The sequence below is a fragment of the Dama dama genome, chromosome 18 (assembly GCF_033118175.1).
Source record: "Dama dama isolate Ldn47 chromosome 18, ASM3311817v1, whole genome shotgun sequence".
Classification (NCBI taxonomy): Eukaryota; Metazoa; Chordata; class Mammalia; order Artiodactyla; family Cervidae; genus Dama; species Dama dama.
The window spans coordinates 51500721-51523357 of NC_083698.1; the positions used below are offsets into that span (position 1 = coordinate 51500721).

Here is a 22637-nt window from a genome sequence, read left to right on the forward strand (position 1 = left end):
AGGCACATTTAGGGCAGAGTGAATATTTTCATTATTTTTGAGAGTCAGTTAAAAATAGAGACTAACAAGACACACGGTAGGAGAGGGAAATTTTAGAAAAACACACTGATTCAAGAATGCCAAATAAGTGTTTTGACTGTCAAACAGAAGAGAAGATTTAACAAGACTATAAGATTTAATGAGAGTCAAGTGTTGGTTCAAGAGAGATAAGGAAATGTAAACTAACTGAAGAAATATTGAGAGTTGCCAGAATTGGAAAAAAAAGCAAAGTTTTGAGAGGATGAGTTGGAACAGTGCCTGGTGTTTGCCATTCTTTTTGTATTCTTGTCTGAAGTGGGTGGAAACGGAAATCCCTGGCTTATAGGAAGTGGAAAAAGCTAAGTCAAGGTGTTCAAGACAGCTAAGATGTCTCAAATATTCAAGCACTCTTTTAACATGGGGGGTGGGGTGGGACAGAATCTTTTTTAAATAATGTTTGTAGTGGGGTTATTTGGAAAAAAAAAAAAATTCCCTGCTGGCATAGTGGATGAGAATCTGCCTGCTAATGCAGGAGACCCTGGTTTGATTCCTGGTTTGGGAAGATTCCACATGCCAAGGAATTCCACACCCCAGTGCCAGAACTACCAAACCCGTGCTATAGAGACCATGAGCCACAGCTACAGAAGCCTGTGTGCCCTAGAGCTTGCGCCCTGCAACAGAAGTCTCTGCGATAGGAGGCTAACCCCTGCTGGCTGCAGCAAGAGAAAACCTGAGCAAAGGAACAAAGACCAGTGCAGCCATATATAAATAAACAAACACATAAATAAATAAAGATTTTAAAAAGTTAAAAACCACCAGAAAAATGCCACAGGTGGTGTGAAATAAAAGAGCGATATTAGAAGCAGACAGACCCAAATTTGGATGTTGGCTTAATCCCATCTTCTCTGGTGGTTCAGACGGCAAAGCGGCTGCCTACAATGTGGGAGACCTGGATTCGATCCATGGGTCAGGAAGATCCCCTGGAGAAGGAAATGGCAACCCACTTCAGTAATCTTGCCTGGGGAGTCCCATGGACGGAGGAGCCTGGTAGGCTACAGTCTATGGGGTCGCAAAGAGTCAGACACGACTGAGCGACTTCACTATGCTCAATTTCCTCAAGAGGAAAAAATAGGCATAGGTAGGCATAATAAAAATTACAGGATTTTCTTGGCAGCTCAGTGGTTAACTAACACTCCATGCTTTCCACTGCAGGGAGCACAGGTTCCATCCCTGGTTGGGAAACTAAGATCTCACATGCTGGCTATGGCATTGTCGGAAAAAAGCTAAACCAAACAAACACACAAACAAAAAAACAAATATCACAGCAATTGTTTTCTATACGGTAAGGAGTGGGCTTGTGCCAAAGTGACCATAATGCAACTTTGTCTCATAAAACCTGACATATTTTATACTTTCACCAACCCCCCAGTGATGGGCAAAACAGAAAAACATTTAAATTCAGTTTGCAGAGCAAATTTGCTTTGTATGGAATTAAGAACTAAAAAAAATAAAAGGGTTTCATTTTCAGTAAGTATGATAAAGGAATTCTTCCATCAAAAGTCACAGAAGTTGGAGAGAACATACTTCCAATCATCTACCACTAATTTCTGAAATTTTACTATTTAACATCCACTTTGTAAAGCAGAAAGATTTGCTGTTGGAAATGGGGTTCAAAAGCAAGGTCTCTTTTGAAGTCTGTGTGTTGAGTCTGTCTTCCTTCCTTTTTTACTCCCTCCCTTCCTTCTTTCCTTCCTTATATTGTTTTCCTCCTACTTTAGTTTTGATTTTTGAACAGAAATGTTTTTTGGTTTAGGGAAACATTACCCTGTCATATCTTTGTATCTATACAACATATACTAAATTCAGGATTAAGCAGGGGCCTGTATGTCTAAGAGCAATTTCAGTGGTTGGTTTATTGGGTTGCTCTTAATAGTTAAAACTGCCAATACAGTGAAAAAGAGACTATCATAATATTTATGCATACATTTCACTCCAGTTGCATGTTCTCTTCTCACTAAAAAGGTTTTTCTAAAAAGTGAAGAGCTATATTTTATTAATTACCAAAAATTAACTAATTACATAAAAAGTTCAAAATCTTCATGTATCTAAATGTTTCATAAAATAATTAATGTTCTTCAGATTTATATTAATCCACCTTAAATTCTAAAGAAGGAAAGAACACTCACATTGTGATTGTTACTAGAATCTCTTATAAGAAAATAGTTGCTAAGTTTTAACTCTAATGAGTAGCTATTCTTCTGGTTAAAAATATCATAAAGTATAACAGATACAGTGAGAGTAAATTGTTATAACTTGAAAATTTTAACAACGATGAATATACCCTTCCCTTCTTTCATATAGTTTGTCCAAGAAATAGGAATCTCTAAAAGGTATCATGGCACTGTGGCAAAGGGACACAATGGTGGTCACACGGCATAAACAGATTTAGTAAATAACATAAAGAGAGGTACTAACCTAGCTATGAGTTTACTCATCTTCAAATTTCTGGCCATTTCAGATGAAAGTGAGTTTCTATTTCCTTTAAAGCTGTATTAACTCCATTTGTGCCCTTGAGGCCAGCACTCTCCCCCAATTATCTTTCAGACCTTGTTTGAACTCTATTCCTTTCCTTCTTGCTTTTTAAATCTTTTCATCTCCACTGCCACCTCTCCCCAAGACCCTTCCTCAATTCTACCCCCTCAAGCCCCCATCACATCATCTCTCTATTAATCAGTAATTTTCCCAAAGGACTAGTACACTACTTGCTTACATATAGACTTATAGTCACCACTCAAGTCACTGCCATGGACTATATTCTTTGAAAACACTCTTAGCAAATCCAATCAGTTTGTTTATGTCTCATTTCATAGTCTTAAAACCACCTCTCAGTCTCTGACAATGCTTTTTAAAAAATCTCTTCTAGTGTTTGACTGCAGGCTCCTTCTCCTTCTTATCTCCTGTAACACAGATTCACATTCTTTACTGATTATGCTTTCTTTCCTCTCACCTAATGTCTCATCTTGAGAATTCTCTGTGGTTGTCTTTCTTTTTGCAATTTTCTTCAAAACATTGAACTCTGATCTCATGCACATGGTATGACTTACAAAGATGAACAATTTCCAAGTCATTGCTGTCTGCTGAACATGGATATCATCCCAGCAATGTAAATATACCTCCCAGAGAACCTTTATCACCTTCAACTTCCTATTGTCCACCATCAAATCTGCTAGTCTTTCTGTGTTCTAGTTATCACCAGGCTCCAATTTAAACAAATACAAATATCCAGGCACAAAATACCAGCAATCTCAATATTTTTGTGTTCCTCCAAAAAATTGTCAACATACTTTTTATATCAAAGTGCTGTATTCTCCCTTAAATGTGTCCTCTTATTTCCTTACCCTGTCCTTCCCATAGTTAAAATTATAATTTTTAAATTTTTGGACAATGTCCTCTTACCTAGACACACAAACTCCAATATTTTTCTATTTCCAATCACTTCTTACTTTTGCTACCAAGAAAGAAAGAAGAAAGTGAAAGATGGTCGCTTAATCATGTCTGACTTTTTGCGACTCCGTGGACAATAGCCTATCAGGCTCCTCTGCCCATGGAATTCTCCAGGCAAGAGTACTGGAGTGGGTTGCCATTTCCTTCTCCAGGGGATCTTCTTGACCCAGGGATTTAACTCAGGTCTCCTGCATTGCAGGTAGACTCTTTACCATTTGCGCCACCAGGGAAGCCCCAAAGATATCTTTAGATAGCCTATTTATGTTATATCAACTTCATTGCTCAAAATCTTGCAGAATACTTAAGGATCTTCTAAAAAGCCACTTCAAACTTCTAATCCCAGTTGTGGTCCATTTAAAGACTGCGTATCAACTAAGACTATTTAAAGACTGTACATCAAGCTTTCCCCATAATGTTTTCCAATTCCCCAGATACATTATGCCCTACCTTGAAAACCACCTAACTTTTTTTTTTTTTTCCTTTCTTTTCTACAACTTAGCTTACTCTATTCTCAATCCCTGGAATATGCTCTACACTTCTAGTTTGATCAACTTCTGTGTTTTTGTTTTGTTTTTTCCCTCCTCAAAACTTTACCTCAATTAAACCTCTTCCATTTCAGTTCAGTTCAGTCACTCAGTCGTGTCCGACTCTTTGTGACCCCATGAATCGCAGCACACCAGGCCTCCCTGTCCATCACCAACTCCCGGAGTTTACCCAAACCCATGTCCATCAAGTTGATGATGTCATCCAGCCATCTCATCCTCTGTTGTCCCCCTCTCCTCCTGCCCACAATCTTTCCCAGCATCAGGGTCTTTTCCAGTGAGTCAACTCTTCACATGAGGTGGTCAAAGTATTGGAGTTTCAGCTTCAGCATCAGTCCTTCCAATGAACACACAGGACTTATCTCCTTCAGGATGGACTGGTTGGATCGCCTTGCAGTCCAAGGGACTCTCAAGACTCTTCTCCAACACCACAGTTCAAAAGCATCAATTCTTCAGCGCTCAGCTTTCTTCTCCGTCCAACTCTCACATCCATACATGACTCTGGAAAAACCATAGCCTTGACTAGATGGACCTTTGTTGGCAAAGTAATGTCTCTGCTTTTTAATATGCTATCTAGGTTGGTCATAACTTTCCTTCCAAAGAGTAAGCACCTTTTAATTTCATGGCTGCAATCACCATCTGCAGTGATTTTGGAGCCCAAAAAAATAAAGTTTGACACTGCTTCCACTATTTCCCCATCTATTTCCCACAAAGTGATGGGGCCGGATGTCATGATCTTAGTTTTCTGAATGTTGAGCTTCCATCTACCCATCTTCAATTCCTTGGTACAATCATTAAACCTCTTTTCACAGTGTGCATTGATTTTTCAGCCCTAAATTATGTGTTTTCCATTTTCATAGTGTATACTTTTCAAATGTAGTGATCATTATTTTGCTGAAAATTTTTGTAGCATGGTGAGTTATACATAGGATGTGCTCAGTGAATATGTGTTGAATAGAACTGAGTGTCAGGGACTGTGTAAGAATAATTCCAATTAATACAGACATACAAAATCAAATAGTGATCAATGTAGACTACATTGTTGAAAAAGTATTCATGTGGGGTAGTAATTGAGCTGGACTTCATATAACAAGTAGAATCTGATTGGCTGATCAGAAAAAGGAGGAAGTTACAAAACAATAATAGCACAAGAAAAGAAATACAAAAAAAAATGGAATATTGAATGTTTGTGAACAGAAAGGAGATATATCAGGCAGAATACAACATTTATTTGTGAAATAATAGAGGATAAGCTAAAGAAAGGAAAAGAGCCCAGTGGTAGGGGCACATAATTGCAAGGCTTAGGTTTGTAAAGCTTTATCCAGTGGACACTGGGAAGTCATTAAAAACAGTACACAAGTTATGAGGAAAGAGAAAGGAGCAATTATTTATCCTATGATGGTATCAATAAAATAGAGTCTACATCCTAATAAACAATGATAGAATTGATCGTTCCAGACACTTTGTAGGACTTTTCTAGAAGCACAATTTCTCACCAAATTCTTATCTCTATACTCATTTCTACAGCTTTAAGTAGTCAATTTACAACAAGTGCTATGAATATATTTTACAGGATCAAAGTTGTATGTTAGTCATTTAGTGTTTTCATCTGGTCAGTTCAAGCACCCATTGTGAGCTTTGCCTATCTAAGTGGTTCTGATATTTCAATATCAGACTTAAAGTACTATATTGTCCCCCTTTTCTTTGTATTTTAAAGCCAGGATGACTCATTGATCACTTATTTTCAATTATTAAGACATAATATTTTCTGACGGATAGTAGACAATCTAAAAAGCCAACAAAATTCTATTATTTAGCAACTGGTCTTGCTTGAATGTGTAGGAAATAAGGGAAAATAAAGAGAAAATGTAAAAGATTAAAACTTTGGAAGTATTAAGCATATTCTTCTAAACATTAGCAAGTAAATTAGCAATGTTCTTTAAAACTTTAAAAAATAAGTCTTTTTTTGTTTTGTTTTTTTCCCCCTCTTAGCTGAAGTCCTAAGAAAAGAACAAAAGCAATAAATCAAGTCTGGGAATTTGTGATTCACTTTATAACATTTCTGGGAGAATCATTAAAGATCTTTGAATTTTTTTTTCCTAAAACCTCAACTTATAAATAGGATTATCTCATAGACCTGATTGAGATGTTAACAGTGTCTTCAAGAAACCACAAATAGTCGGGTAATATGCACAGTAATTTCAAAAGTGATCATTAAACTGATCTGGTTTTTGAAAACCTATGATCAGTACATGTGATTAGCAAACATTTGGAAAAACTGAATGGTTTCTTTCTTTGACAGCTATGCAGAATTAAAATTAAAATACACATATGTATAATATTATACATATGAACTGTGACTCATATGTTTGACAAAGAACTGTCAAACCATCAATAGTTTCCCCTTAATTCAGTGATTAATGGAGAGATATAAGGAAAGTCACTTAGATTCTTTAGTTTACTCAACTGTAAACCAAAGGAGTTGAATTAATAATTCTAAAGGCTCCCTTAAGCTAACATGTCCCATCAGTCATTACACGGCTGAAATGCATGTTGTTTGGACACCCTGTCCTCTTTATTTTGGTGATGCACTAGCAGGGCATGACCCCTCTAATAAAGCAGAAGGACTACATGCATAATATACAGAAAGACAAGGTCAAACATGCAAAAAAGTATGTTTCCAGCCTCAATATGTAAAAAAATAAACTTTTCACTCTTAAGAGAGTATGAGATATGCAATTTATAGGTAACATGGACTGAAGGAGAAACGGTGATTAAACAACAGTACACATGTTAATTCTTTATATTTCTTTTAATTTTATATTTGTTACTGTTAGGTAGTTAGAATAGGAAAAAGGAGTCCAGAATGGCGGTGGCTAAAAGACAAAGAAGGGAAAAGCCCGCGAAAACAGAACAAAGGAAGTTCTGAGGATCAGAATGAGGACCACAGGTAGAACAAACAGAACTCCTGGCTAGCCCGATTTACACAGGGCAGGTCCAGGCGGAGGAGAAAAAAGATATAAAAAGAGGAGCCAAAGGGCCAGGTGTCTCTCTGTCTGTCTCTCGCTCTCTTGCTCTCTTTCTTTCTCTCTCTCTTTCTTCTCTTCGCATCTTTTGGGTCAGCATGCCCTCACGCCTCGAGGATGTATTTTCCTTTATTTTCTAAATAAGATTGAGCTGTAACACAGAGCTGTAACACTGATCTGTCCGAGAGCTGTGACACGGTCTGTCCCAGGGCTGTAATGCTGGTCTGTGACTTCAAATTTTTGTTGTGACGAGACAGAACCAAGGAAATTCCACACTCCCCCAACAGTAACCTTTGTATCAAGAAAATATTCACTAGGTTTGCATATATAACATTAAATTCTTAAACCTTTACACTTGTTTATCAAATTTTGATATTACTTTGCCAACATTCTCTCTCAAATTACACAACCATATGTGAATTTATGAATCATGCTTACTTTAATAAGAATTTGTCTCCAATATATTTACCTGAGACTTCCTTTTCATTGTAGTATCTCTTAAGAATACTCTTAGTAAAGAGCACTTAAGATCTCTCAAGATCTCTTGAGATTTCTTACTCTCATTCTATACAATCTGTTGTAAGCCCCACTAAATATTCTACACAAAAATTCTAAATGAAAATTAAGATATTATAGTTATCCTGGAGTGTGATGTTACAACACACTGGATCTGAGTGGTAGATTACTTCTGCCAATATTCTAAAATATCTCCCACTACCTCTCTTAAGACAGAACAGGAAGCTCCCTGCTAGAATGATAATGACAACTTCAGGGAAAAGAACTTAGGAACATAGTTGCAAGAGTATGAGCACTTCATGCAGCTCCTTAATGTTAAATATGACAGAAGTTCCATCCGGAAAAGCTTAACAGACATTGTATAAGACTTTATTCTTTATTTTATCAGTAGTGTGAATCTATTTGCACCAAATTTATTATCATTCTGATAAGGAATATAATTAACTGAAGTAAACAAGTACAATTTCATCTAAGCTGTATGGTGCATTGTGTGCTTATAGCATGACTGAATTCTGGTAATAGTAAGCTTTCTGAACTCTACCGGATAAAGGTTTAAAGTACAGTTTCATGTTTATATTTAAATACAGTGTGCAGTTTCAGGTTTATATTTGAATGCCATTGGGAATCATGTACTGCTTAACTTGACATCCTAAGGATTAAACATATGAAAAATTTATTTAGAAATACTTTTATGTAAATATATTGTTGCATGAATGGTGCCAATAATAAAATTGTGATTCTGTAATTCGTCAATACTGTGCATAACTCATTTTACCTAATGAAAATTTAAAATGTAAAAGATTTAACTGCAAAAGAAGAGAAAGAAAAATGAATTGTAGATAGAACTCAATTTAAAAAAAGAACATTCTTTTCCATAACTGATCTTTTAGATGTGTATGTGTATGTACGCTTGTGTATGTATGCTTGTGAATGTGCATGTACTCATCAGGTGTGCAAGTTTATACACTAGAATGACTTGTTTTTGTGCCTCTCACTGACTATGCTACAATAAATGATGTAGAAATATACAAGGAACAGAAATACAAGTAACAAATATAGAATAGAATATACAGTTTATCAATGATGTTAAGAAATATGTAAGAACTATAGAATGAACTGTGAAAAGTTAATGCTTATTATATTTCATATTTGCAGAGACTATCACTAGTAGCTCATTACAAACAACTTTAAATGTGAAAGCAAAAATACAGTCTGCTCGACGGGCACCATAAATTCACATTATTGCCACATACATATTCTAGTGTGTGTATCAATTTATTTGATGAAAAATATATTAACAACAACAAAACCAGATACCTAAATAAATAATCTTTTCATCAGCCCCTGATTTCTGCTATACTAATGCTTTGGTGAATCATCAAGGGGAGTAAATTATTCATTATAAATTTCAAAGAATAGTCTCCATTGAAAAAGCTCTGCTACTGGTCCTTCTTGGAACCAACATCAAGAGAATTCATGGCAGTCTCAAATATTGCAGTAAAATAGAAGGTGAGAGGCAAATTACTCAGGAGAGGTGTCTAGAATGAACTGAGCTCAGGGAGCTACATCCCAGCTGAGTGAGGTGTGTAAAGATAATTATTAATATCTTGAGTTACACTAGGAAAGAAAAAGATTAATCAAGGAGTTGCATACAAATGTCAGTCAAAGCTTTAAAAACTGAAATCTTTATTCTCTTTCCAGTGGAAAACCTAGAAGGTTTTTAATAGTAGCTCTAAATACAGTCACTATAATATAGCATATTGGCATTAACATATCATTTGTAATATAAGCATTTGAAATATTTGATCATCTTAAGGTTTATTTCATTTCAAAGGACTTAGTATAATATCAGTCCTATTGTAATAGGATGAATTACTCAAAATAAAATGATGAATTAACAAATCTGATCTGAATTGCTTCAAAATAAATTCAGACTTATACTAACACACATTCACACTAATAACAAGCAGTTATATCTTGCAATATAGGTTTTATAGGAAGGACTTTCCAAAAAATTTACCACAACATTATCCCATCTGGTTAATTGTCTCCAGCTTGTTAGTTAAAATTATCAACACCACTACTAAGTAGTAATTTATCTCTAATTCTTGGTTAATCTCTGCTAATACATTTATAATAGAAAAGGGAAGAAATTAATTGGTGATAAACTGGTACTCCACATGCATTCCCTGACTCCTTATTTTCATGTGTTCTGGCTGGATACAGACAGCTGATGGTACGATCACTTTTGCTAACATTCTTTCCCCATGATTTTCTTTGATTGCCAGAGGACACCATTTAGGTCCAGTGAGGCAGGGTTCTTTCTCTTTCACTTAGTTTAACAAATCACAAAACATTTAGATAACTGATTTTTGTGAGTGAAAAAATTAGTGTGTGAGTATTTTCCACTCAGTAAGCAACATTCCCATCTTGGTCATAGCATAAGTTAATATCCAAAACCTCCTGCTTAGTGTTAATACCAAATATCAATACATATTTAAATTTATATCAAATAGAATTTCCTCTTTGGTCCAAGCAAGAGTATATTGATGATACCATAGATACTGAGTCAGACATCTACTGTATACTTTCTGTGTGTTAGTCATCATGCTAAGTTGTTTTGGGGTTATCAAATGTAAACGTATTACCACTCTGTGAGGTAGATATTATCTACCTAATTTTACTATCTGTCCTAATTTTACAGATTGCAAACATAAGGCTAAAAAAAGTCAAGTAATTACCCAGTATTCAATTTAGAAAGCTGATGCCAGAGTCCACAGGACAGATTATTTGGTACTGGGTAAAATTTATGGAAAGCCTAAAAAGACAGAGAAATTTGGAACAGAAAAAGATTCTTAAAACCATCAATGTCCTCTTCTCCTTAATTTTTCCAATCCACAATTCCCATCAAAATGAAACATTCAAGAGGCAATCATAATAGAGTCAAGATTTGTAGAGGAAAAGACCCTAGGTGGTCAATGTAATTTAATTTGAATGTGATACATAACAGCTAGACCAAGACCAACCAAGTCTTAACTTTTAATTTACAGATCTGACAAATTTTGTTCATCAAAATATGCATATAATCCAGTGGTAAAGGTTTTGAAATTAAGACCCCAAAGACAAAGACTGAGCATTCCGCATAATTGCCTTAACAGATAGAGCCAACAGGCAGAGTCCTATGTAAAACAGTATTCTTATAGGTGTAAAAACCTGAAGTAAAGACTATCTGCAGGTAGGTGCTAATAAGGGCATTCAGGCAGATCAAGTATCAACAGGGTAGATCTCTTGAGGAGTGAACTTGGGTTACTATCATGCGGCAGGGAAACCAAAGTTGTGAAATTTAGGATTGTAGCCAGGGAAAAAAGAAAGGCATCAATACTATTACTAAAGTCTGCAAGAAAAGTAAACTAAAGATTTGCCAGATTAGAGTTAAATATACGCCATTTGAAAAAACTGAGTGTGAAAAGCAAGTATTGAAAAGTAACCTCTTACAGTGAAACTCACTTACTCTCATATTCATGTCTTTTAAAGCCAGAATTCAATGTCTTTCTCTTAGAAAATTCAAACTTATAATAAGAATATTAAATTGTTACTCTTAGAATATTAAATGTACAACCTATGGAGCCCAAAGATTTCCTAAAAAAAAAAAAAAAAAAAAGGTAGAAGCAGTTTAGGATTTATAATTTTTATGTCGAGATGATATAAGTAATTGCAGGTACAATTACTACTGCCCAGAATTGCAATGAATTAGTAGATGCACATTATACATAGTCTATCAGTGTAATCTCTAGTAATCTCATGGTGTTCAGACTTACTCAAGTACTACCCCAGCATTTTAGTAACAATAAAATTTAACAAATACTAAGAGAGAGAGCCATGTCCATCAAACAGAAACTGTCAACTACAAATAATAAATAGTTTTTTAGTTTGCATCTGGATTTTAAATCACATTATGTAGCCATTTTAGCTCACAAAAAATTTGTATCTAATATAATAAATAAAGGAAATAAGCCCCTACTTAGTACTGAATGTTTCCCTGGTGTTGTGAAGTCCAGAAGCATCATTTGCAAAGTCACTCAGTGACTAATCTGAAATATTAAGTTTGGTGCACTTCAGGATGGGAAACACCTGATCCATGCACTGTCATGCTCTCTACCCACCAACCACAGAAGACCTCACTAATTTATGCTGGCTTTCTTTCTACCTTGTAGACCTACTATAGTCTCAGATACATGGCATAATCTCAGGCTCTTGTTCAACACAGTATTCAAGGCAGTCATGAATGATGTGGTATACCCCTGGGAAGACCGATACGTTGGTGATCTCACAGACTTGGGCTATAATTTCAGGCTTGCCATTGAGGAACTGCATGGCACTTGTGAGCCATTTACTTAATTTCTCTACAGTTTGTTTTCATTCAGAAAACATTTCAGTGAAAAGATATAATGCTGTAGATTTAAATTTCTGTCAGTAGACTAGAGAATAATTTTTTAAAGGTAGAAGCAGATTTACATAAAGAACTAACTATTATTAGTTAAGCCATTTCACTCTTCAGGCTAAAGAAAACAATTTTTCCATTGAGATTATTTTAGGAAAAAGTGTTACCAATTAGGAATACTGCCTGCTTAATTTTTAATGCAGCATTTTTAAAGTACATTTTTTTAATCTTCTTTACTAAGTTAAAATACATAGCTATTTTTGAAGGTTATTTTTCTTCAAAACATACAGCGAAAACTTAGGAATTAAGATTATTTTAGTCTTTCACATAAATTTCCATAGTTTGAGCAAACTTGCCACTTCTTCTTAATATTTGCTATTCTTTCAAAAGTTATTACTATTATTAGGAGGACAGCACTTTAGAATTAAAATGAATGAAACCCTAAACTAAGTAATTTCAGACTATTATAAATCCTAATTTCATATACAAAATTTATTACCAGTCCCCTGCATTCATTATTTCCATAAAACAGTATGTTATTGCTTTTTTCACTTCTATTTTTGCTTTGCATCTAACATTTTAAAAAATGTCTAAGGACTGTATATTTTCTACAAAGACTAGCATTCCATGTTAATCTGACACTATTTTTATTGATAAAAATCTCTTTTTTTAACCAACGTATGAAATTCGGTATTTCTGTTTTATTATTTGCTTATGAGTCTACAATAATAAATTAAGAAATATTAGGTATATGGTAGTAAAAAATATTTTTTGGTGAGACAGTTTAGGAATATTTAGGGATATTCTAGACCATAGAACCTAAAAAAACTATAACAATTCCTCAAGAAACAAGCAAAAATTCTATAAAAGAAAATATATGACTTACATATTTAGAGATTCCTTAGGAATACAGGTAGTGTCCATGCTAAATAGAAACATGAAGTTGCTCTATTTAAAAATTCTTGAATGGCCACTTCAAGATTGCTATTCATTTCCAAGGCTAACTGGTATGTGAATTGGGTCACAAAAGCAATTTTCATTGAATATTATAGTCTAAAGAGACAAATTATACTTGGTGACAGAATATGTAAAAAGAGGCCTTGGCATATTTATATGTTAACTTGCAGAACTCAGAATAGCAACTATTCCCTAAAATATGTATCATATTTAGCCATAATCTCCATTGACTTATTTTATGCATATCAATAACATCTCATCAAGTTATTCCTAAATCTGTTCCAGAAAGCATAGTGGTTCAAGAAAAGTACAGCCATACACCCTTACATACTTAAACTTTAATGTCATCAATTCACAGAAACTGTGATCTGCATAAGTGATGAAACAGAATTGAAGTAAGAATATAAGAAGCAGCAGAAAAAAAACTACATCTGTGCCTTAACATTAGTCATCTCTTGATCATCTTCACGACTATATGGCAGTGACTAACAGAAAATCATAGACCAGCTATTTAATGGGGTTGGGTCTATGGCCTTATATGTAGTAGCTGAATCTCTAATTGTCCAGTGTAACTTACTGCAAATGTGTTGTGAGGATGCCCATCACCAGAAGAGTGGCCACAGACACATAATTTTGTTTCTGGAAGCAATTCCTAGATTAAACAAAGAGAATCAGGAGTTGGCTTTTTTCCCCCAATCTTATGCTAATAATGTACATTATCATTTAAGAAAATTATTTTGGATTATTATCTTGGTAGGTCAACCTAGACAAAACTATCCCACCTTTGCATCACAGCTAATAATAGTATAAATTTTAAAAATAGGAATGATTTGGCAGATGTTATTTTGAATATTTGAACATATGAATTAATCACTAACCAAAAATTATTGATTTACCATGATCTTGACTTAAGAACCTTACTTCCCATTTCTAAACTAAACTTATAGCCAATATTAGTAAATACTCCCACAACGTTAAATGGTACTATAATTTTAGAGTACGGGTTGCTAGTTGTCCTTAAACTTTATCTTTTTCACACAAGCTAACTGTTGACTCATCAATTACAACCAATATAAATGAACATAAAGCCTGTCTTGTCCTGAAATGTGAGAACAATCACAAGAACCTCGTTTAATAAACTGTCTTGGCTCTGCATTACTACAACACAAATATTGCCATTAAATATATATGTAAGACTATGGAGCCAAACTCCATAATCTCTGATAAAACCTGTTGAATTACGTCATTTGTATTGAAAACTATTCTATATACTCAAATGAACAGTTTGCATTTTTATCTGTAAAAGCAAAGTGATTATTTATTGATAAATGACATGAAATGTCATTTTTTACCTAAGTAGTATTAGACATTTCAAAAGATTTTGTCTGAAGGGCAAAAGGATTACACTGCATTTGAATAGACCATGTGACAACACATCGTTAGACTTCACATATGATATGAAAGGATGATCCCCATTCGTAAGATACACAAGGGAAATTATAAGTATACCAGAAAAGAAGAAAAGCAAGGAGGAATGTGGTAGGGGTGTCAAGGAGTATTTGTAGTGGTTTGATGCATGTAAATATTACATCTTATAAATAATTCTTTTCAAATACATCTCTGAAGTTCAGGGGCTCTGTTTAAGAAACAGATTGTATATGCTTTATACGACTATATGTCATTTTTTTCAAGATAAGAGCAACATTAATTCAAACAGGAAAAAACAAAAATGGCTTCCCAAATATTCTTCTCTTTCAGTTTCCTATGAAGAATTGTGTCACCTGACACTGGCAGATGAGGATGAGGAAAATATGTTCAAGTTATATTTTACTGTCAGAATCCAACAAACACGTTTTCATCTAAATTATTTTGTCAACAGCCTTGTAGTACCCTTGCTAACCTTATTTGGCACCAGTGAATAATTAGATACACAGGGGTGTGACTCCAATTGAAGGTGTTGGCATTGTAGCACTCTGTGAAAATATTAACTATGAGGTTAACTCCAATTTTCTCTTCTTTAATTAAATGCACATGGTACTAATGAGGTAACCTACTGTTCCTTGATAGCACTAATTAGCTAAGAGGAGAGTACACTCTCACACTGCAATTTAAACCTAAAAATAAGGTTGAAATATGCTAATTGCAGGCAATTTAAAACAGTACAAGTTGAAGAACTAGTCATAATAAGAGAAACTGACTGCTTTACAGCTAGGCAGCTGTAACTTTGGTTAAAATCAAAACAAGCCACATGATTTTTGGACTGCTATTTAACAAGGTCATAAGCATCTGAAAATAAAAAAAAAAAAAAAAAGAAATGCTACTCCATACCACAGAAATGAACTAACTAACAAAAAAATGCTCAGATCGACATTTGTCTACCTAAAACCAAAAATGATCAGAACTCCAAAAAGTGCCACAACACTATTTATATTTAGTACTGAAAATGAAATTTCATAAGTAAGCAACATCACCTTAAGCTCTTTCAAGAGCACCCAACTTAAATATTGTACTTTGTGTCTCTAACACAGACAAAACATATTTGGTGCTGGAGGTTTGCCATCCCAATCACAAGGTCTGAAGGAAGATGTAGAGACGACTGAAAAACAGGAAAACTCCAGACCAGATACAAGTGTACTGATAAAAATACACAAAAGATGCTATGGAATAAAATGGTGTAGGCACCATTTAAAGAATATAGGTGCCAAAATTATCAGAAGGATTTCATTGTAAGGGAGATTTTTGCTACATTACTTCTACAGATTGCAGTTATGGGTTGAGAGCAACTTGAAGAATCACTGTGAGAATTTTCTCCATTCTCAGCTCAAATGACTCATAAATACAATTTCAGTAAATCTAAGTATAATCCAAACATATCTTCTTTAATTGTGTCTCAAAAATTTACACAATATGATTTCAACTGATAACCACTGAGATAACTTTGACATAAAACAAAATTCTAAAGGACCTTCTGAAGCCATTACATATTTTTGTTAATCAGAAACTTTGTTTAACCAAAGTAATCATCAGCTGACAGTGCCAAATCATTCCTGTTGCCAGAGATAAAAATACAGCAAATAAAAATGATACTGTCTTTAATCTTTCCTTGGAGATAGAAGAGATAGGACTGCCCCACAGTAAGGACTTGCAGTGACACTTCTGCCCAGTCATTTTGCATGCAAAATTATAAGTTTAAACAATCAAAAGAGTTGAACAAGCAACAAAAAGTCAAAAATCAAAATCTGTAAAAAGAGAAAGTGAACTTAATCTTATGTTTACTGAAGAACAATACCTTGGAAAAAAGTAAACCGTTTGAAAGGTAAAGTCTTTTAAGTAACTCCCAATTAGTAACTCCAGGAGTTAAAAGTATGTGAGAATAAACTTTGCACTGCCATTAGCCCATCATCACATCTTGCCAAAAAGCTTGGTTGAAGAAACTGCTTTGAAAAACCCACCAAGCTTCTCCCGGCTGTCCTAGAGCTCTCTACAACAGAAGGAGACAGAATGTTGGCAAGAGACGCTAATCAACCTCCAACCAACTATGCTTGAACAGATCCATGAGGTTGCAGGTCTGTAAAAGGGTAGCAAGGCAAATGAAATCATACAGTTATTGGAGGCAACCTGACATAGTCCAGCAAATCACAGGGAAATACAATACGAATGAATGTTTTAAGTGTTTGCATCTGTTTCAGATAAGCACCAAAGAACATTTTAAGAGTGAAAAGGCCATGACAATGTACTGGAATGGGCTTTCAACATTAACTTCAGAGGGAATCTATTCTTCTATTAAATATGGATCATTGCAATTTTCTGTTAAAACAATAAAGAGTAAATCGTTCTGTGTTGGCTGTGAGAGCACTAGGTCTGGAGACAGTCTTCTGGGGTTCAGATCCTGACTCAACTCTTATTAGGAGTGTGACCTTGAGTAAGTTACTTAGCTCTCCTTCCTCTCTGTCCAGCTTCCCAAGTGGCTCTAGCAGTAAAGAACACGCCTGCCCTGCAGGAGACAGAGAGAGCTGGTTTGATCCCTGAGTTGGGAAGATCCCCTGGAGGAGGACATGGCAACCCACTCCAGTATTCTTGCCCGGAGAACCCAGTGGACAGAGGAACCTGGCAGTCTGTTGTCCTTAGGGTTGCAAAGAGTCAGACATGACTATAAAGCATACTTAGCACATATGCATACCTTTCTGTCTAGAAAGGGAATAGTAAATAACAAGGTTCTCAGGTTGTTAAATACACTGATATAAAGTACTTAGAACAGTACTGGTATTCATATGCTTAATGTCTCTTAGTTATGTACTTATTACTAATTATTAGCTATCATTATTGCTTCAGAACATTCAATTTTTTTCAAATAAAAAATTATTAAAGTTCTACTGTATATAAAAAACACTGTAAAGGATGCAAAATTTCCCAAGACATTCTATCTGCATTCAAATAGCTTTCTATTACTATTAGACTTCATGATATAAATCAAAGTCTCTTCCACATGAATATAAAATATTTGTTTCTCCTTAGAAACCTGGTGTGGCAAAGCAAAAAGTTAATGTGAGGGTGTTTTTTAATTCAAAGACAAAGTTAAGTGACTTCTAAGAAATAATATAATTTCTACAAAGTTGATGATGGTATATTTTTCATAGAAAAATAGGAAAGTATTATAAGTTGATCTTTCCTAACAAATGAACATATTTTTAAATTATAATTTTTTGAGGTTGGCTGGAAATAGAATCAAATTTTTCTATAATATGTTTACAAATTTAGTGTCTTTTAAAATTTGGGACAAAATGATATATGAATGGAATAATGATCTACATTTTAAAGGTGCAAAAATTTTTTTTCAAAAGTCTTTGTCCAGTCAAGAACTGTGGACCCTCCTGACCTAATATGAAACAAGAATAAAATTAAATGGTTGAGTGGCCTTTCCTCTACTCTAACTGTTATGTTTGTTGGTTTGGTTGTCTGTTTTTAATCCATTAATCAAATCTGAGAGAAGTTGTCTCAAGGACAGTGTGGCCAGGGTTGTACCAGAATCATACGTGCTGGCTTTGCAAATTCAAAATATTTTTTTGAATATGCCCATCTCTGAAAATCAGATTAAAATCTGCCTAGCTTTGACAGAGGAAGTAAAGAAAAGAGAACTACTGCCTGGGAAACACTGTGAGTATTTCATAAGACCAGTGGATCAGAATAGGAGGTAAAGCATTTGAAATCAGTCAATGAGTAGAAAGACAACACACCCTGGAGAACCAAACCAGTATGAGCACATGCCTGAAGACTCCTCGTTCTGAACAAGCAGTAAGACTGTCTTATTTCCTTCTGTGGCATTGACTACAAAACCCATATGATATAGTGAGGAGAATACAGTACAGCCATCAAAGAACCACTTTGCAGAGAAGGAAAATAAAGCCCAGGGAGCTGATATTATTTACAAAGGTCATGCTTTTATTTATTTTTTTAAGGCTGCTGTACATCATGAAACCTACAGATTCTCAAACTTTAGCATGTAAAATAATGTCTGGATAAACTGTTATAATTAAGAATTCAAGGCTAGACATCTAGATTCAAAAATTCTAGACAATCAGATTCAAAATCCACGAGTACGCATTTCTCAAGTATCTTGAGAACTGTGATTTAGAGCTTCCATGATTACACTGGAGAAATACTGGCTTCTGTGTTCAAGATACTTGTATGAGAGGTAAGTGTTCACTCTTTTATTCTATTATTTAGTCATTCAATACTTAAGAACCTACTGTGTGCTATAAGCTATATTATCCATGTAGATATAAAAATTAAAGAAAATCATCTCTGGTTCCAGAGGAGAGTGGGAAGAATAGCCTTGTAATCTAGGATACAACTAAGTGTGCCATTTGCATCTTGAACCTCTTTGAGAGTCTGATAAAGTCTAGAATGACTTCCTCAGAAAGAACATTTAATTATATAAAATAAAATATAAGAAGTTAGGAAGGAAATCAGTTATACTGAAATTCAATTATCAAAATATTAAAAGAGCCGTGTTTATAAATATTAATCAATGTGCTTCTTTGTGAATACATTACATAATAAGACATAATGTCAGGTTAATAGTCACTATAATTTTAAGAAGTAATAAGCATAACTAATACTTCTAGATATTTTTGCCAGCTGTAATATAATATGAAAACATCTGTCATAATTTTTATGACACTGTAAAACAATGTCATAGACAATGCCAATCTTACTGTGGTTTGTTACCTACATTTGTAAGAGAAGAAAATATTAAGTTTTAACTAGAAGAGAAAATGAGAATACATTTTCCTCCATTCATGTTCATTGACCTCCTGAATCTACCCATGGATCCTATGCTGAGACTCAACATTAGAGAAAAATGTACTATTACATAAAAAGAACAGTTCCACTATATTGGAAGAATGTATTAGGAATGAGAAATTTATTACTTGAAAAAGAAAGACCTGGAAAGGAAGAAAAAGAGAATCCAAAAGACTTACAATTGCACTTGACAAATGTGAGCATGTGGGTGTGGCTCAAATGTGAGATGTATAGGGAGACAGGATGAGAGAGAAGACTGGTAAACTCAGACTATGGAAAGTTCTGTACATCAGACAAAGAGAATTTCTATCATGCCCTGAGGTAAAGGGAAGAGCAGATTTTCTTTTAAGGGACATTCCAAAAGCCTGAGGGTGTGGGCTTAGACTAGAACTGGGACCTTATAGATGGTAGCCCAAGATGCCCAGTGATTCACTGGAAAGTTAATTACAGTGTAGGCCAAATCAAGAGCAGTCAAAATGAGAAAACAGTACTCATTTTGAGAAGAGGCTAACTTCTGATTTGAAGATTATCTGAGTGACAGAATGAAAGAGTGAAGGACACTGGAAGTAGATTGTGATGTAGCCAGCAAGTTAAGAGGACACAAAAAATAAAAAACAAAACAAAACAAAAAAATTTAAGAGGATTTGCTTCATTTGGAAATACTACTTTGGAGGTGACTGCAGGATATGCAGGTAGCTATTTATAGCAAATATTTGAAAATAGTATAAGCTTTAAGTTCAGGGAGATCTGAGATCTTACATGGTGGACACAAGCAGTGAGTGGATGTGTGGTCACTGAGATCATCTAAAGAGGTGGTTCTCAGTTCGTTCAGTTCAGTCAATTAGTCGTGTCTGACTCTTTAAGAAACCATGGACTGCAGCACGCCAGGCCTCCTGTTCATCGCCAACTCCCAGAGTTTACTCAAACTCATGTCCATTGAGTTGGTGATGCCAACCAATCATCTCATCCTCTGTCGTCCCCTTCTCCTCCCACCCTCAATCTTTCCCAGCATCAGGGTCTTTTCAAATGAATCAGTCCTTAGCATCAGGTGGCCAAAGAACTGGAGTTTCAGCTTCAGCATCAGTCCTTCCAATGAATATTCAGGACTGATTTCTTTAGGATGGACTGGTTGGATCTCCTTGCAGTCTGAGGGACTCTCAAGAGTCTTCTCCAACACCATGGTTCAAAAGCATCAATTTTTCAGTGCTTGGCTTTTTTTATAGTCCAACTCTCACATCCATACATGACTACTGCAACTCTCACATCCATACATGACTACTGGAAAAAATCATAGGTTTAACTAGACAGACCTTTGTTGGTAAATCTCTCTACTTTTTAATATGCTGTCTAGGTTGGGCATAGCTTTTCTTCCAAGGAGAAGCAGTCTTTTAATTTCTTGGCTGCAGTCACCATCTGCAGTTATTTTGGAGGCCAAAAATACAAAGTCTCTCACTGTTTCCAATGCTTCCCCATCAATTTGCCATGAAGTGATGGGACTGGATGCCATGATCTTAGGTTGAGTTTTACGCCAACATTTTCACTCTCCTCTTTCACTTTCATCAAGAGGCTCTTTAGTTCTTCTTCACTTTCTGCCATAAAGGTGGTGTCATCTGCATATCTGAGGATATTGATATTTCTCCCGGCAATCCTGATTCCAGTTAGTGTTTCATCCAGTCCAGCATTTCTCATGATGTACTCTGCTTATAAGTTAAATAAGCAGGGTGACAATATACAGTGTTGATGTACTCCTTTTCCTGTTTGGAACCAGTCTGTTGTTCCATGTCCAGTTCTAACTGCTTCTTCCTGACCTGCATACAGATTTCTCAAGAGCCAGGTCAGGTGGTCTGGTATTCCCATCTCTTGAAGAATTTTCCACAGTTTGTCGTGATCCACACAGTCAAAGTCCCTGGCACAGTCAACAAAGCAAAACTAGATGTTTTTCTGAAATTCTCTTGCTTTTTCAATAATCGAACAGATGTTGGCAATTTGATCTCTGGTTCCTCTGCCTTTTCTAAATCCAGGTTGAACATCTGGAAGTTCACGGTTAACGTACTGTTGAAGCCTGGCTTGGAGTATTTTGAGCATTACTTTGCTAGCGTGTGAGATGAGTGCAATTGTGTGGTAGTTTGAGCATTCTTTTGCATTACCTTTCTTTGGGATTGGAATGATAACTGACCTTTTCCAGTCCTGTGGCCACTGCTGAGTTTTCTAAATTTGCTGGCATATTGAGTGAAGCACTTTCACAGCATCATCTTTTAGGATTTGAAATAGTGCAGCTGGAATTCCATCACCTCCACTAGCTTTGTTCATAGTGATGCTTCCTAAGGCCCACTTGACTTCACATTCCAGGATGTCTGGCTCTAGGTGAGTGATCACACCATCATGATTATCTGGGTCGTGAAGATCTTTTTTGTATATTTCTTCTGTGTACTCTTGATACCTCTTCTAATATCATCTGCTTCTGCTGGATCTATATCATTTCTGTCCTTTATTTTGTGCCCATCTTTTCATGAAATGTTCCCTTGGTATCTCTAAAATCTTGAAGAGATCTCTAGTCTTTCCCATTATACTATTTTCCTCTATTTCTCTGCATTGATCACCGAGGGAAGCTTTCTTATCTCTCCTTACTATTCTTTGGAATTCTGCATTCAGATGGTATATCTTTCCTTTTCCCCTTTGCCTTTTGCTTCTCTTCCTTTCAAAGCTATTTGTAAGGCCTCCTCAGACAACCATTGGGCCTTTTTTCTTTTTGGGGGGGACGGTCTTGATCACTGCCTCCTGTACAGTGTCACGAACCTCCGTCCATAGTTCTTCAGGCACTCTGTCTATCAGATCTAATCCTTTGAATCTATTTGTCACTTTCACTGTATAATCATAAGGGATTTGATTTAGGTCATACCTGAATGGTCTAGTGGTTTTCCCTATTTTCTTCAATTTAAGTCTGAATTTGGCAATAAGGAGTTCATGATCTGAGCCACAGTCAGCTCCCAGTCTTGTTTTTGCTGACTGTATAGAGCTTCTCCATCTTTGGCTGCAAAGAATATAATCAATCTGATTTTGGTGTTGACCACCTGGTGATGTCCATGTGTAGAGTCTTCTTTTGCATTGTTGGAAGAGGGTGTTTGCTATGACCGGTGCGTTCTCTTGGCAAAACTCTATTAGCCTTTGCTCTGCTTCATTCTGTACTCCAAGGCCAAATTTGACTGTTAACTCCAGGTATTTCTTGACTTGCTACTTCTGCATTCCAGTCCCCTATAATGAAAAGGACATCATTTTTGGGTGTTAGTTCTAGAAGGTCTTGTAGGTCTTCATAGAACCATTCAACTTCAG

At 35.4% G+C, this 22637-nt stretch overlaps 1 protein-coding gene across 6 annotated transcripts in view; it reads right to left on the reverse strand.

Moving 5' to 3' along the window:
• FOXP2 (forkhead box P2) overlaps positions 1-22637 on the reverse strand; it is a 634677-nt gene that overhangs the window by 127022 nt on the left and 485018 nt on the right. For 4 of the 6 annotated variants that reach the window (XM_061165326.1, XM_061165325.1, XM_061165324.1 and 1 more), the window contains exon 6: positions 13582-13656. The exons of the other annotated variants lie outside the window; for them this stretch is intronic. In XM_061165326.1, the coding sequence (XP_061021309.1) occupies positions 13582-13656 (75 nt within the window). The remainder of the gene's footprint in view (positions 1-13581; positions 13657-22637) is intronic. 6 annotated transcript variants of the gene reach the window in all.